We start from the raw sequence: 17,054 nt of genomic DNA, 5'->3' as shown, positions 1-17,054 counted from the left end.
TTCTGTTTTTAGAGAGAGAGTGGAAGGAGAAAGAAAGAGAGAAAACATCAATGTGAAAGAGACATATTGATTGGTTGCCTCCTGCATGCACCCCAACCAGGGCTGGGGGATCAAACCTGCAACCGAGGTACCTGCCCTTGACCAGGAGTCAAACCCACAACACCTCAATGCACAGGCCAATGCTTTAACCACTGAGGACACTGGCCAGAGCTCATGTATAAAAGTTGTCAAGATCCAGGACTGCCTGAAGTTTAAGAGTCTCTCTTTTTTAAAATTCTTTATTGTTTAAAGTATTAAGTAAGTCTCCTTTTTCCCCCTCTGACCTTTCCCCAGCTGCCCCCACTCCCCAAGAGCCTCTTGAAATTTATAATGAGATTTAATCTGTATAATGTAAACACCTCTAATAAGAAGTCTTTATTGTTAAAAAAGAAAGTATAATTCCTTTTGAACTATTTAAAAAGAAAATTTCTTCATAATGTTAAAAATTCAATAGCATAAACTTTAAATATGATAATTTATCCTCTTCCACTTAAAAGCAGATTATTTACAAAGCGATTTATTCTTACAAACTTCAATTAAAAATTCGAGTTGAGTGCTGACTGGTTTGGCTCAGTGGATAGAGTGTCAGCCTGTGGACTCAAGGATCCCAGGTTCGATTCCGGTCAAGGGCATGTACCTTGGTTGCGGGCACATCCCCAGTAGGGAGTGTGCAGGAGGCAGCTGATCGATGTTTCTCTCTCATTCATGTTTCTAACTCTCTGTCCCTCTCCCTTCCTCTCTGTAAAAAATCAATAAAGTATATATTTAAAAAAAAAATTCGAGTTGAGCTCTGGTTGGGTAGCTCAGTTGATTAGAGCATTGTCCTGAAACGCCAAGGTTGCAGGTTCGAACCCTGGTCAGGAATCAACCACTGAATGAATCAATAGGTGGAACAAATCAGTGTCTCTCTCTCTCTCTCTCTCTCTTTCTCTCTCTCACACACACACACACACACACACAAACAATTCTTGTGTGATACATTAAAAATTGGAAAGAGCCCAGCCAGTGTGGCTCAGTGGTTGAGCGTTGACCTAGTCATGGTTCAATTCCCAGTCAGGGCACATGCCTAGATTATGAGCTTAATCCCCAGTGTGAAGCATGCAGGAAGCAGTCAATCAATGATTCTATTATCATTGATGTTTCTATCTCTCTCTCTCTCCCTTCCTCTCTGAAATAATAACAAAATATATTTTTAAAAAATTAAAACTAAGCATACTATTAGCAAAATCCTAAATCAAATGTGAATGCTCATATAGATCCCTTCTTTTTCTCTAAGAGCTCAATACTTTAAATAAACAGCCATTAAGAATAGTGTAGGCCGGCCAGTGTAGCTCAATGGTTGAGCGTTGACCCATGAACCAGGAGATCATGGTTCGTTTCCCGGTCTGGGCACATGCCCAGATTGTGGACTCAATCCCTAGTGTGGGGCATGCAGGAGGCAGCCGATCAATGATTCTCTCTCATCGTTGATGTTTCTATCTCTCTCCCTCTGCCTTCCTCTCTGTAATCAATAAAAATATATTTTTAAAAAAGAATAGTGTTCTACAGAAGTCTAATAAACTCCAAATAAACCAGGCTACCAAAAAAAAAAAAAAAGAAAGAAAAAGATTTATAAACCCTATATGGTTAACTGAAAGTTTCATACAGATGATCTCTTTCAAAGCAAGAGATCCTCATGAACTATGTTCATGAAGAACATACTATATTGAAGTGGGTGTTTGGCAGTCTTTGTTTTGTTTGTGTTTTTTTATATCCTCACCTGAGTACATTCTTAAGAGAGAGGAAGGGGAGAAGAGAAGAAGAGAGAGAAATCGATGTGAGAGAGAAACATCAATTGGTTGCCTTCCCTATGTGCCCTGACCCAACCTCCAACCAGACTGGGAATCAAACCCGCAACCCAGGCACATGCCCTGATAGGATATCAAACTGGCAACCTTTGGGTGCACAGGACAACACTCAACCACCTGAGCCACTCCGGCAAGGCAGCCTTTGTTTATTGAAACCAAGAAATATAAACCATGAATCAGAAAGGCTTTTGCAATACCATTAATTAAATTCCTGCATTTGATACCTGGGTTAATACACTCCTGTGCAATCTATATGCTTGAAAGAAAAGTTTCATTCTTTTTCCAAAAGTATTTTAACTAAAAGAAGACAAATCCTCTAATACAAGCTTTATGTCATCCATGTGCCAAATGATTTAACTACATGCCCAGTGTCATTTCACACAGACTCTGACTCCTTCAGCAGTTTTACTTATTCATTCACATAATCAATATTTACTGATTGCATTCTGTGTTCCTTGTTTAAAGCACTGCAGGCAATAAAAAGCTGTATATTATATTCTTAACATTTAAGCTGCTGCAATTTCACATGAGAAGATAAGAATATAAGTGAGGTCCATATGCAACTTTTAGATTTCTTCCTGAAAAGTTTTCTTAAATAAAAATTATTTTTCATGTGAAAAATAGATATAAATGGCACATGGATAGAGAGTATATATACATATGAACAAATTGATATTGAAAGAAATCTTCATTTCCATTTTTATCCCTCTAATAATTTGCTTAAAAGTGAAAAACAACTGGTAATAACCATACATTTTAAAATAATACATTGAACTAAGAAATAAAGTATCATTACACTTTCAGAATCAGAATTGATCTATAACAAAAATAGTTTGCTCACTTCATCCTCTCTCATACACATTCTTAAAGATAGCCACACATACTTACATAAGCACTGTATGGTCTCACTTTACCCTTCATCTCTAATCTGAAATATAGAAACCCCTATGTGCCATCTATCAACATTATTCCACCTGAAAACCTGCACTCCACATGACCCATGGTAGGTTGATTCAATAATTATTTGGCTAGCTAAATAAAATTTCAAAATAAAGATTCTTAGCCACACTGATAGTGCTCTAACCACTACATAAAACTAATATTTAAATGTGGTTCTAGCCATAACTGGTTTGGCTCAGTGGATAGAGCGTCAGCCAGCGGTCTGAAGGGTCCCAGGTTTGATTCTGGTCAGGGGCATATACCTTGGTTGCAGGCACATCCCCAGTAGGGAGTGTGCAGGAGGCAGCTGAATTGATGTTTCTCTCTCATCGATGTTTCTAACTCTCTATCCCCTTCCCTTCCTCTCTGTAAAAAAAATCAATAAAATTTTTTTTTTTTTTTTTTTTAAACAGTAACATAAATACTGTCATGGTATATGTCACTGCTAAATTGTGTTTGGTGGCAATTGCCTAGCTAGTTCTGTCAAGAAATTAAAAATATTTCCTAATGTCTTCTATAAAATTAGACTCAGGCTTCATAATCATTTAATCAATTCTCAATACTCAGAGAACTTACTAAAATTAGTTTTTCTCATCATCCCGTTGTGAATTGTACTCTAAATAGTAAAGATTCTACATATTGTTCTTCTGCTTCTTATAGAATAGCTGTTTTTTGTGTTTTTTTTAAAGCAGAACCTTTTGAAATAAATAAACCTGGCTTATTTTTCTCCTGGACCAGGAAGGAAAAACAAAACAAAACAAAATAAAAGCCATAAGACATTTTAGGGACCACTGAGGATATTCACTATTATTACTACTACTAGAGGCTCGGTGCATGAATTCGTGCACTGGTGGGGTCTCTAGGCCTGGCTGGTGATCGAGGCCTATGGGGGGTCAGCCAGCTGGAGGGAGGGACCATGAGAGGTTGGCGCCCTCCCCCTCATGGGGCCACTGTGGGGGGGCCGGCCTGCGGGGAGTGGGGGGTTGGCTGTGGGAGTGCACTGACCTCCAGGGGGCAATTCCTGCATTGAGCGTCTGTCCCCTGGTGGTCAGTGCACGTCATAGCAACTGGTCGACCGGTTGTTCCAGTCATTCAGTCATAATGGTCGCTTAGGCTTTTACATATATAGATTATTATTTATACTATGTTGTTATTATTAGAGACATATTAAAGTACTCAGAAGTATCAAATATCTGCAGTTAAAAGCAAATGTGGCCAAAAGTTAACCACTGGTGGATCGAGGTCAGTGGTTCTCAACCTGTGGGTCACGACCCCTTTGGCGGTCGAACGACCCTTTCACAGGGGTCGCCTAAGACCATCCTGCATATCAGATATTTACATTACGATTTATAACAGTAGCAAAATTACAGTTATGAAGTAGCAATGAAAATAATTTTATGGTTGGGGTCACAACATGAGGAACTGTATTTAAAGAGCCAGAAGGTTGAGAACCACTGATCTAGGTGAAGAGTATAAGGGTGTTAATTGTATCATTTAAAAAATTTTTCTAAGCTACTAAAATTTTCAACACAAAGATTTGAAAAGAAAATGCTATTGATTTTTTAAAATTTGAATCCAAAGTAGCCTTATCAATAAATAGACTTATGAGAAAAAGGGTTACTGGGCCTCAAATTGTAATTCTTCCTAAGTAATATCATAAATAAGGACTTTTCCACTGAAAACTGAACATCAAAGGCATTTCCTATTCATAAAAACATTCTAAATAGCCATGCATTAGAGCAGTTTTAACAAAGCTTGAGAAAAATGTATTACACTTAGATCAAGAGGTTAAGTTTTCTCAGTTAACTATAGGACTTACCTATCCATGTCATCTTCTCCAAGTAATAAGGGTGGAAGTGGCAGAGGAGGCAATGTTGACGTTTTTAGGTGTGGAATAGCAGCTGTTACAGACACTTGAGTCTTCATAGAAACCTGTACAGAGGGCTGAGAATTTGCCTGAGAGGACAGAGTAGACGTCCTTAAGTGGGTAGAAGGGGGCAAAGTTGAAGGACTAGAAACAGGAACCTGACTAAATGCTGGCTGGGGAGGAGGCAGAGGTGGTTGCTGTGGAATAGCTGGTAGTGGAGGCAAAGGTGGCAAAGGGGGGGTTTGAGGTGGAGGGGTAGTAGTCGGTAAAGGAGGTGGAGGAGAAGTAACTGTGGGGAGAGGTGGAAGGGTCTCCTTTTCTGTTGTCTCTGTATCTTTTGGAGTAACAATCTCCTCCTTCAATGCCATGGGTTTAGTGTCTCTTGATCCCTGTACTTTCAAATCTTTAAGAACAGGATGCTTTTCAGAGTTCTCATCCACCTTTACTTTCCCTGTATCTAAAGAATTTTTGGCTTCTATGTTTAGATGTGTTACATTCACTAGTTCAGTATCTGGGGCAGATTTTTCCAATTTTAAAACTCTGGGTAACTTTTTAGACTCCAAACCTGAATCCTTAGCTTCTACTGAACTGTTCTCTTTTCTAGTCAAAATAATAGGTGAACCCTTGGATTCCTTTCCATCCATTTTTGCTGCAGCTGCAGCAGCTGCTCTTTCCTTCTTTTTCCTACTGAGTTCAGCTCCCAAGCTGGAGTTCAATGGAAGTCGGACAGGTGAGATACTGGAATGTCGACTACGTGACCCGGATCTCTTCTTTTTACTATGCGAAGATGAATGTCTTGAATATGCAGGACTTCTACTTCTAGACTTCATAGACTTCCTAATGGAAAAAGAAAAAGACAGTTCAATGGATAGGCTATAGCAAAATAAAGGAAAATAGATCAGTTAAACTATGGAGAACTATAACTTAAAAAAAAACACTTTAAGTTAGCAATCTTAAAAATAGTTGTCAAACAATAATAAATCAACATTGGTTCATTAATTGGTTTAATTGTAACAAATGTATCATACTAATATATGATGTAAATGGGGAAACTGGGTTTCAGGACATATAAGAACTCTGCACTATCTTCACAATTTTTCTGTAAATCTAAAACTATTCTAAAAAAAGTTTAAGAAATAGGAACTAAATCCTGTATGACAATACATTTCTATCATATAACACTAAAAATTATTTAACCAAAGGAAGATCGATATTTTTTCCCCATGTTAGGAAATACCAATATTCACAATGTTTACTTTTAGAATTTTGGTTTAAATTTCTGATAAAGTGAAAACATGATTTAAAAAGTCATACTTTATACCAAAGGGGGGGGGGGGGTATAGCAATCAAGAAATTAAAAGTAACAAGCATGCTTCACCAAAATATAAACTTTTTTACATGTTTTTATTGATTTTAGAGAGGAAGAGAGAGGGGGAGAGAGATAAAAACATAGAGGAGAGAGAATCATCAACACTGCTTGGCTGCCTCTTGGCATGCCCCATGCTGGGGATCGAGCCTGCATCCCAGGTATGTGCCCTGACCAGGAATAGAACTGGTGACCTATTGGGTCATGATGCTCAACCATTGAGCCACATCAGCCAGGCCCAAAATCTAAGTTTTTAACTACAGAACTACTTAATTGACAGATCCCAGGAAAAAATTTTTGTTCCTTGTATCCTCAATTTATAATTAAGTTGTGCCTAAACAAACCCCCAAGATGCAAGAACTGCCTTACCAAAATAATTTATTAAAAGTTCTCAAAACCATAATGGCTTCTGGTACTTTCAAATATAAAATGATTTCTAATCAACTTTTTAGGAACTTGTAAAGCGAGGTATTATTGCACGTTCATTTTATTTTCATTATTAAGAAAGGATCGGGCCCTAACTGGTTTGGCTCAGTGGATAGAGCGTCGGCCTGCGGACTGAAAGGTCCCAGGTTCGATTCCGGTCAAGGGCATGTACCTTGGTTGCAGGCAAATCCCTAGTTGGGGGTGTGCGGAAGGCAGCTGATCAATGTTTCTCTCTCATCGATGTTTCTAACTCTCTATCCCTCTCCCTTCCTCTCTGTAAAAAATCAATAAAATATATTTTTTTTAAAAAAAGAAAGGATCGGGAAGTAAAATTTTAGAATCTATGAGGCAGATTATTCTAAATTGAAACCCAACCCTCATTCTTTCCGCTTTAAAAAAAAATCATTTTATTGATTTCAGAGAGGAAGAGAGAGGGAGAGAGAGATAGAACATCAAGGATGAGAGAGAATCATTGATCGGCTGCCTCCTGATCCAACCCACAACCCGGGCATGTGACCTGACAGGGAATCCAACTGTGACCTCCTGGTTCATAGGTTGAATGCTTAACCACTGAGCCATGCTGGCTGCACTCTTTTTTTTTTTTTTTTTTAATATATTTTTATTGATTTCAGAGAGGATGGCAGAGGGAGAGAGAGATAGAAACATCAATGATGAGAATCACCAATCGGCTGCCTCCTACATGCCCCCCACTGGGGATCGAGCCTGCAACCCAGGCACATGCCCCTGACCGGAATCAAACCCAGGGTCCACAGGCCAATGCTCTATCCACTGAGCCAAACCAGTGAGGGCCCTTTTGCTTTTTGAAAAATCCTAATGTGCTTAGGCTTCAAGGTGTGTGAGTGTGTATGGGGGAAATTAGCACTAAAATGTAATTAGACAAAACATAATTTGCTCAGCAGTCTAAAACAAATTGTTCGCATTCCAGATCTTCAGTATCTCCTTTTATCTTTGATCACTGGTAAGACTAACATGAATCAAAACATTCCAAAACAAATAGTATATATGTGTAGTGAAAACAACTCACATGGTGTTAGCCATGATTTTCTTATACCTATACTGCTCTTTGGAAATTTGCCCCCAAAACTTAAAATATAAAGTCATTATTAGAATCAAAGTACCCAAAACAACAACATATATATGTATGTATGTATGTATGTAAACTACTAAGAGTAGTTAAGTGGAAAATTAATACAGTACTTCACTTGTAAAAAACTGGCTGAAACAAGAGGTTTTCTCAGTTTGAATTATAGCTGGTATAAAATTAACACCTCTATCCCAGGAAAAACTTCTAAAATCCCAAACACTAAGTAATGTCAGAGACCACGCTATACAAAGCATTGTTTCTATAATCTTTCAGCATGACTGAATCTTTCTAAGGAACTTTGCTTTAAAAGCCCTTGAATTTCTGAATAGAAGCCTATTGTTAATGGGACATTTGGATGGCCATATACTTAAGGTTTTTTTTCTGATATACATGTTGTATTTGAGATCCAGACCCAGTCTTCAAGGAAAAAAAAAAGGGGAGAGACAGGCCCTGCCAGCATGGTTCAGTGGTGGAGCTTCAACCTATGAAACAGGAGGTCACGGACGGATTTCCAGTCAGGTCACATGCCCAGGTTGTGGGCTGAATCCCTAGTGGGAGGCAGCCAATCAATGATTCTCTCTCATCATTGATGTTTCTGTCTCTCCCTCTCCCTTCCTCTCAGAAATCAATAAAAATATTTTTAAAGGGGGGAGACAGCGAATAGGTAAAGTCAGGTAATAAAAAAAAATTTGTCTTCAAAACTAAATATACTTTTCCCCTGAATTAAGTTAGGTTCCACCCATCTGAAATAAAATTGCTACTATTCATCACTACTAATTTGGTAAATACAAAGACCTTGCATTTCTGCCAATGCATTTTGTCTTTTAAAACAACGCTGCTTATTTAATTTTTACTCTCTCCCAAGGAAAAAACACAGAGAATACCATAGAAGGATCTGTATGTTCCATTACTCTGACTCTAAGAAAGTTTTATACTTACTGTTTAGAATTCCAACAAATGAGGAAAAATATATAATGCACAATTCAAACATATGATGCTCTCTACAAACCAACTAAAAATGTGCATTTGACTCTAAGGTTATAATGAGGTACTTATATTTATTTCCTATACTATCATAATGTGTCTCCAATTCTTTCTTGATTTATTTTAACCATTTCTGCACTATTCCAATTAACTGAGAAGAAAACAAGATATGAATCCAAAAGGAATCACTGCAAAGCCACAGTTCTTACTGAAACTCATTTTAGTGTTTTAGCCCTAATGCACTTCTGTATTCCCAAACCCCACAATAAAAATTCTCAGAACAGCTTTATTAAACTACTCCCTCAAGAAAACAAGTATTTGGCTACTGTCTGTGGAATAGCCACTTTCTGTGTACTGCTTCACTAATAAACTCTTTCACTTAAACAAAAGAAAAACTTTGAAAATATTTCATTTCTTAGTGTTCCTTAAAAAATTAACTTTCAAATGGTACACTTAAGATATCCACTTCCCTGTATATAAATTTTACTCCTCATTAGCTGATGACCTCTAGCTAATGATACACAGGCTAAATAGTTTATAGTGAAGTATACTGATGTCAGCAATTTACTTTAAATCAAAACAAAAGGTGAATCGATGGACAGATATAAAATATATAGCAAATATTAATTGTAGAATGTAGGTGGTACATGTATGGGTCCTTACTACAATTCTTTAATCTTTCTGTTTTTGAAAAATTATTATGAAATGTAGTGAAAAACTAAGGAACTTCGGACCCTGACAACTAGGAACTTGGCAGGCTTGATCAATTCAAACGATTTTATGAATAATTATAAATGTAAGTTGACAAAAATTACTCACATTGACATATAAAAGATATGCATGGGTTTTTTCAAGTTAGAGTAATTTCTCTAGAAGTATTCAACAACATTTTCCTTACTCATAGAATTTACTGACTGGCTTCAGGTTCCAGGCACTGTACTATGCACTTCATATTTACTAATTTAATCCTCACAACAGCTCTAGAAGTTGGTAGTTATTATTCCCATTTTACACATGAAAAAACTTGGGCATGGAGACATTATTTGCCAAAGGACACATAGCAAGATTAGGACTCCACTCAGGTATAACTCCAAAGCCCATGTTCTGCTTTTGTGGACAAAGGTGAGTCCACAAAGAGAGAGGTACAATTTCATCATCTACGAACAAGAACACTCTAACAATTAAATTTCAAACTAACGTCTTTCTTGCAGAAATAACACAGTAAAGCACTATGACCATTTTTTCAGAAACATTTTTAAAATTGCCAGTGGTCACAGAATACAGCAAATCTTAATAGGTCAATGGAGGTGCTATAAAGAAAATCAAATTATCATTGGAATCAATTTCTGGAAAATAGGCTCTACCATCAAAAGGAAAAAGCACGAATCAGCTGAATTTCCACTAGAAATATCTGTGAAAAGACAGGAGCCTTTTGTAAGTTACCAAAACATTGTCTACTAGGAAATAAGTAAATTTAACAAGTTTGAAGACAGTGGGCAGAACAAATGGTAGATGACCTAGTCCCTAGGCCTAGGGCCTAGGGGGTATCGGCCTTCTCCAGAGGGCAGTGGCAGCTCTGCAGGGGTTGCAGTTGAAAAGCAACTTGCTCTAATTTGTTGTCTTACATCACCATGGGAACAGGAGAGGGGCTGGACTGGGAGTGGGGGAGGCCAGAGGCTGGAGGCAGGAGTCTCCCACTGAGGCCAAACTCTAAAGCCCAAAGCCTAGTACCCAAATGGGTAATTCACTAGGGCTAGGCAAATAGCTTCAAGATAATTCAAATGAAAATCTGTAATTTCTTACATCTCTAATCAGGTTCAATGAGGTCTCAAGCACTAATACCAATGTGATTTTTTAAAAATTTGAAACAAAGGAACAGAAAAAACTAGATAAGTTTTGGAAACCAGTATCAACTCCATGCATAATTTTTCTTACACAGGAGCTTACAGCTGAAGAAGACCTTGCCACTGGACGTACCTACCTTTAGCAGTCTTAGGCATGTAACTCTCCACTTTTCAAATTCTGGGTTAAGAGGAGACCAGATTCACTCACTTGAATGACTAGCCAATAGTAAAGTGTTCTAGTCAATGAATAATGGGAACATCAACATAACATTACTAATTGCCAGTTTCTCATAACCCACCCTAAGAAAGAAAGGACTGTTAGACAAATAGCTCACCTGGGGAGCGGACTCCGACTCAGAGACCGTTTGCTGGTGAAAGGGCTGCTGGATCGCCTTCGACCATAGGGACTGGGTGATCTCCCACTGTAGGAGCCACTCCTTTCATAGCTTGAGGAACGTCTCCGGCTATAGGGACTCACAGATCTCTGTCGTCTACTGTAGGGACTGGGTGACCGGGTGCTGGACTGGTAGGCCGAAGGCTCCTTGTAAGGTGGACTAATAGACTGCCTTCTTGAGGTGCTTCCAGGACTCTTCTTGTAGGAGTCATAATTGCTGGAGGTGTGAGATCTTGGGGGACTAAGGTCATAATCTTGGCCATAAGAAGCTCCTGAGGGGCTATCATCTTGCTTGGGGCTGTCAGACCATTTCCTGTGGGGACTCCTGGATCTCCGTTTGGGGCTGTCCACTGTCTTGTAACTTTTGGGTGTTTCCCTTTTCCGATGACTTTTACTCCGGTCTTTGTGCCCAGACTTCAATTCACGTTCTTTCCGAGTCTTCTCCTTGTGGAGTTTGGATGACCTGGATTCCTTGTTGCTGCTGCTTTTTGAGATCTGTGCCTTCCCATAGTCATCATTCTCCTCATTTGAACGCTTTGAACTTCCTGATATCCGGTCCTTCATTGATCCCGACTTACTGGAAACTTCCTGTTTTTTTTCTTTTTCTGTCTGTTTACTTTTTAGTAAGTCCCGGGAACGTCTGTGCTGGTGGTGACGATGTCTGTGCAAGCGGTCACTCCGATCAGTTCCACGACGTTCATCATTCTCCCTCCTATCTAATTTGAAGGCCATGTCGTCAGAGAAGGTATCTGAATCAGAGCTGATGTCATCATACTCCACCAAAGGTTTGATAACTGTCCCCAAAGGTGCTGCTTCGGGGGTCACCAAACCCATGTCTTTGGAGTGCTTGGACTTGTGCCGCTTGTGCTTCGCCGCCAAGCGGTGACGCTCTCTGCTGTTGGAGCTGCCACCTCCCGATGACGGCTGCAAAGTTCCAGAAGCTCCTCCGCTCCCGTCCTTCTTGCCCCCATGTCTCTCTGGATTGGGCATCCCCTTTCCCCTGGCTTCAACAGGGGGAAAAGTTCCCCAGCACTCCAAAAAGTGACCCCCACCCTCCCCCCAATCCCAACCCCACGCCTACCACAGCACCGCTAGTAGGGGGTGGGGAGGGAAGGGACCGTGGCGCAGGCCCCTCCTCCCTCCCGACTCCTCGGCACACTCCTACATGAGGTAGGGGTGAAAGAGCCAGGGAAGAAACGAGAGTTCCTCAGCAGTGGGGTTGCGAGACAACGAGCAGCCGCTCAAGTCTGTTCGCCCTCCTCCCCTACGCGGCGCCAATCCTCAGGCACGGTGGCCGGCGAGGTCGAGGAAGTAGGAAGCCGACGGCCCAGGGCTGCGGGGCCGACTCCGGCTCGGGAGCCCAATGAGGACCGCACGGGCCTTTCGCCTACCGGGTAGCCCGACTCGGGGTGGCTTCCTGTCGCTCAGGTCCCGCGGCCTAGGTGCCTCACACACCCTTTGTCCCTCGCTCCTGAGGGAGTTCCTTTTCTTGCCTCCGCCTCACCTCGGTACCTCACACACTCAATCGCTCCCTCACAGACTCAATCCCACACTAGGTTAAACCGAAACGGCACTCGGAGGAGGGGGAGGGGGGCAAGCCCAGGAAATATCGCGAGAATACTAAGCTCGCGGTATTTCGTGCTATCCCTTTACTTCTTTCTACTGCTTGATCAAACAACGCGAGAACAGGCCCCAAGCACAAAACGCGATCTTCCATATTCTCGCGATAAGCTCTTCGTTTCCCCATTTGATCTAAGCTTTATGCAAACGGAGGTAGGAGAATTTTTTTTATTCAAAACTTTATTGATAATTGTTTGAACAAAAACTCTCAGGTACCTCAGGCACCCGCGCACCTAATATTTTCAACTACAGCGCATTAGATAGGACACGGGCCTCAAGGTCTGGGTGGTTTTTACTAAATGCTATTCTTTGTTGTTATTTTGTTTTTATTTCAGAGAGGAAGGGAGAGAGAGAGAAACATCAATGATGAGAGAGAATCAGTGATCGGCTGCCTCCGGCACCCCCCGCCACTGGGGATGGAGCCCACAATCCTGGCTTGTGCCCTTGATTGGAATCAAACGGAGGACCCTTCAGTCTGCAGGCTGATGCTCAATCCACTGAGCCAAACTGGCTAGGGCAATGCTATTTTTGCTGTTAAAACGTAGCCCAGAGCCCTAGCCAGTTTGGCTCAGTGGATAGAGCCTCGGTCTGAGGACCAAAGGGTCCTGGGTTCGATTCTTGTCAAGGGTATGTACCTTGGTTCCAGGCTCCTTCGCGGCTCATGCAGGAGGCAATCAATCCAGGTGTCTCTCTCACATGGATGTTTCTCTGTCTCTCCCTCTCTCTTTCACTCTCTCTAAAAATCAATGGATAAAATATCCTCTCGCAAAGATTAACAAAAAAAGAAAAGACTGAATTAATTATGTTAAAATAAAAACATTTTTTAAAATGTAGCCCAGAAAATAAAATTAAAGAAAATGTAGCACAGTAGTTTGCAAACCAGCTATAAACAGGGTGAGCTTGACAGGAACTCAATCAGCCAGGCAAAGAAGAAATCAACAGTGTAATTGACAAAATAGTGAATATATGCAATGGTTAAGCCTCCTTCCGCGGAGGCAAAAACTTGGGATATGAATCCCCTATCTCCTTTATTTGCTGCAAGTAAATCAAACTACCTTGGGACAACCATCTCTCGTTCTTGAATAGAGCACTTCAAGTAGCAAACTTCTTGAGTTTGAGAAGAGGATAAAAATATTAGGAACAGTGCCCTAGCCAGTTAGGCTCAGTGAATAGAGCATCAGCCTGTGGAGTGAAGGGTCCAGGGTTCGATTTTGGTCAAGGGCACATACCCGGGTTGCAGGCTTAATCCCCAGTAGGGAGTGTGCAGAAGGCAGCCAAAAAATGATTCTCTCTCATCATTGATGTTTCCTTCCCTCCTCTCTCTTCCTCTCTGAAATCAATAAAAATATATTTTAAAAAAAGAAAATATTGGCAACAGGGCAAAGGTGGGGGCATTTCAACCCAAGTTCCTAAGCATATAACTTATACAGCGTATATAATACATACGTTATCTCTAATTCTCATACTACCCTGCAAAACACGATATCCTTATCCCTATTTTACAGATAAGGAAACTCAGACTCAGAAAAGTTTAAATAACTTACTCAGGGTAACAAAGCTAGTCTAGAAAATGCTAAGGATGAGATTCACATTCATGTCTGACACTAAAGCATAAACTCTTTCATTGTATGGCCTTCTTTCCAGTCTACTGAAAACCTAACAACCTGAAAGCTCATCACCTCTTGGGATCATCTATGGCTCTTCTGGAGTTATTTAGCCTTTTATCTTCACACAGATTATAATTACAAATGAGAAAAGCATAATAATTGTGCACAAGAAAAAATAGTATAGCCAAAACCGGTTTGGCTCAGTGGATAGAGCGTCGGCCTGCGGACTCAGGGGTCCCGGGTTCAATTCCGGTCAAGGGCATGTACCTGGGTTGTGGGCACATCCCCAGTGGGAGATGTGCAGGAGGCAGCTGATCGATGTTTCTCTCTCATCGATGTTTCTAACTCTATCTCTCTCCCTTCCTCTCTGTAAAAAAATCAATAAAATATATTTTTAAAAAAAAAGAAAAAAGAAAAAATAGTATATTACACTGCCTCTCGTTATTTACTTTTTGAAACTCCTTTGCACACATTAACTCATTCATTCCATTTTCACAACAAACCTCTGAAATAGGGTTGTGTACGATAGGAAACTAAGGCACAGGAAAGTTATGACTTTTCCAAGCTTATTCATTCTCCCCCCCCCCCCCCCGCCAGCAAATTTATCTGAGATTTTAAAAAATATATTTTTATTGATTTTAGAGAGGAAGGGAGATGAAGAGAGAGATAGAAACATCAATGATGAGAGGGAATCATTGATTGGCTGCCTCTGGCATCCCCCCCCCCCCCCACTCCGGGAATCATACCTGCATCCCTGGCACGTGCCCCCACAGGATTGAACCCTGACCTTCTTTAATCCTAAGCCAGCACTCTTTCTATTGCACTACACTTTTGGGGTTTGGTAGATAAAATTCAACTCTAATATAAATTATATCTCAATAAAGCTGGAAAAAATCTATTCTAGAAAATATCAAATTATTTAGCTCAGTGGATAGAGCATCAGCCTGCAGACTGAAGGGTCCCGGGTTCGATTCTGGTCAAAGTCACATGCCCTGGTTGTGGACTCCATCCCCAGCAGGGGGCATGCAGGAGACAGCCGATCAATGATTCTCTCTCATCATTGATGTTTCTATCTCTCTCCTTCTCACCTTCCTCTCTGGAATCAATAAAAATATATTTTAAAAAATAAAATGCAAAATCTTCTGTAAACTGCATGGTTTGGCCTAACAACTGGTATGAACAGTGATTTTGTAAAATAAAGGTTGCTTCACTGTACAGAAAAACTTAAACTCACTGGAGCCAGTATAGCTCAGTTGCTTGAGCATTGTCCTATGCAGCAAAAAGTTGTGGGTTTGATTTCTGGTCAGGGCACAAACGTACTTGTGGCTTGATCCCCAGTAGGGGCAGGCAGGAGGCAGCTGATGGATATTCAACTCTCACATCAATGTTTCTCTTTCTCCCTCTCCCATCCTCTCTCTCTCTCTCAAAAAAAACAAAAAAAATATTTAAAAACACTCACAACTTTAAACTCAGAAATTCCTAAGACTGCATGATTTAGTTTATTTGCATCTCTTCCCAGGGCAGGGAGCCAGGGCAATTCTATGAACCCCGAGATGCAGTCAGGTGATTACTATATTTTCCCTGTAAATCCCCAAAGCAACTGAGAAAGCTGCTCTTTATCAATTATATCTCAATAAATCTGTACACAAAAGAAATATTTGCCCTAGCCGGTTTGGCTCAGTAGATAGAGCATTGACCTGCAGACTGAAAGGTCCTGGTTCAATTCTGTTCAAGGGCACGCACCTGGGTTGCAGGCACAATCCCTGGCCCTAGTTGGGGTATGTGCAGGAGGCAACCAATGGATGTGTCTTTCTCACATTGATGTTTCTCTCTCTCTGTCTCTCCTCTCCCTTCCACTCTCTTTAAAAATCAATGGAAAAATATCTTCTGGTGAGGATTAAAGAAAAAAAAAAGAAAGATTTAACTAAATTTATAATAATTTCCTATCCACCACAAACCAATTTGTTAGTTTAGATTTTAGGTTTAAAGAGTCCTCTGAAGTCACCCTCAAAGCTTAGTCATTTAAAATTTGCCCATTGTCCCCTTCTTGCCATATAGGATGATTCTTCCTATGTTTTTCTTGTTTAATGACATGTCTCTCCTATCTTTTTGAGTACAAATTTCTAACAATGTCATTTCATTTTTATTTTTAGATGAGAAATTGTAACATTCTATTCTGTGACCAAAATTTGCTAAAGTTTACTCTATTTTCAAGCTTTGTAAGGTTTAAATTTTCTACCTATATTTAGTACAGGCATTATTGTTTATATGTACAGGGAGGTTCCATGAAGAAGCTGTGTATCTAACATTGATACTTTTGGCATAATAAATTAACAAAAAATTTTGAGTACCTATGATTATTGTGACTAATTGCTGGTGCCCCGCGTCCTGGGAGCCCCAGCCCACTTGATCCCCCCAATAGTGGTGGGGAAGAGCTGATCCAGTTGTGTAGGACTCAGGCCTTCCCCACTGTCAGAACTCTAAATCAGATAAGCCCATCAAAGGCTGAGGCTGTGTTTTCATGTTTATATTATATTAACATACACAAGTACTAGGACTCCATAGATGCTTGTTGAATGAAGAACACTTTGACAACAGAAAAGGAATTAGCATTTAAAATATGAACTCTCAGCACTCTCCCTCCCAGAAGCACACCCATCCCTTTTCTCCCCATCTCAGGGTCCCCAGGAGACTTGCAGCCAAAGGAGTAATGGGCAGTGGCAGCTCTTCTGGGCTAACCCCCCTGACCCTGTCTCCAAGGCCTGCTTTTCTTTGACTTCCCAGTGAGCCAAAGCAGCCCCATCTAGGCTCTCTCCAGTTGCTTCTTCTATCCTAAGCCCTTCCATGATTCACTGTCCCCAACTTTAATAAATGCACTCTCAAAACAACAACAACCAAAAACCAACAAAACAAGAATTCTCACTTGGGCCTAGCTGGTGTGGCTCAGTGGATAGAGCGTCAGACTGTGGACTGAAGGGTCCCGGGTTTGATTCTGGTCAAGAGCACATGCCCAGGT

General features: G+C 40.5%; 1 protein-coding gene across 8 annotated transcripts in view; it reads right to left on the bottom strand.

Annotated features, from left to right (window-relative positions):
- CDK12 (cyclin dependent kinase 12) overlaps nt 1–12,375 on the bottom strand; it is an 83,237-nt gene extending 70,862 nt beyond the window's left edge. For all 8 annotated transcript variants that reach the window (XM_070394327.1, XM_070394329.1, XM_070394333.1 and 5 more), the window contains exons 1-2: nt 10,753–12,375; nt 4,645–5,529 (exon numbers count right to left, since the gene is read on the bottom strand). In XM_070394327.1, the coding sequence (XP_070250428.1) occupies nt 4,645–5,529; nt 10,753–11,801 (1,934 nt within the window). In that variant the 5' untranslated portion in view covers nt 11,802–12,375. The remainder of the gene's footprint in view (nt 1–4,644; nt 5,530–10,752) is intronic.
- Nucleotides 12,376–17,054: the final 4,679 nt, after the last annotated feature.

The sequence above is a fragment of the Myotis yumanensis genome, unplaced genomic scaffold, assembly GCF_028538775.1.
Source record: "Myotis yumanensis isolate MYYU_CA2020_CCGP unplaced genomic scaffold, mMyoYum1.0.hap1 SCAF_16, whole genome shotgun sequence".
Lineage (NCBI taxonomy): Eukaryota > Metazoa > Chordata > Mammalia > Chiroptera > Vespertilionidae > Myotis > Myotis yumanensis.
Note: the sequence above shows the minus strand (reverse complement) of the source record. Positions and strands in the feature narration are given on the sequence as shown.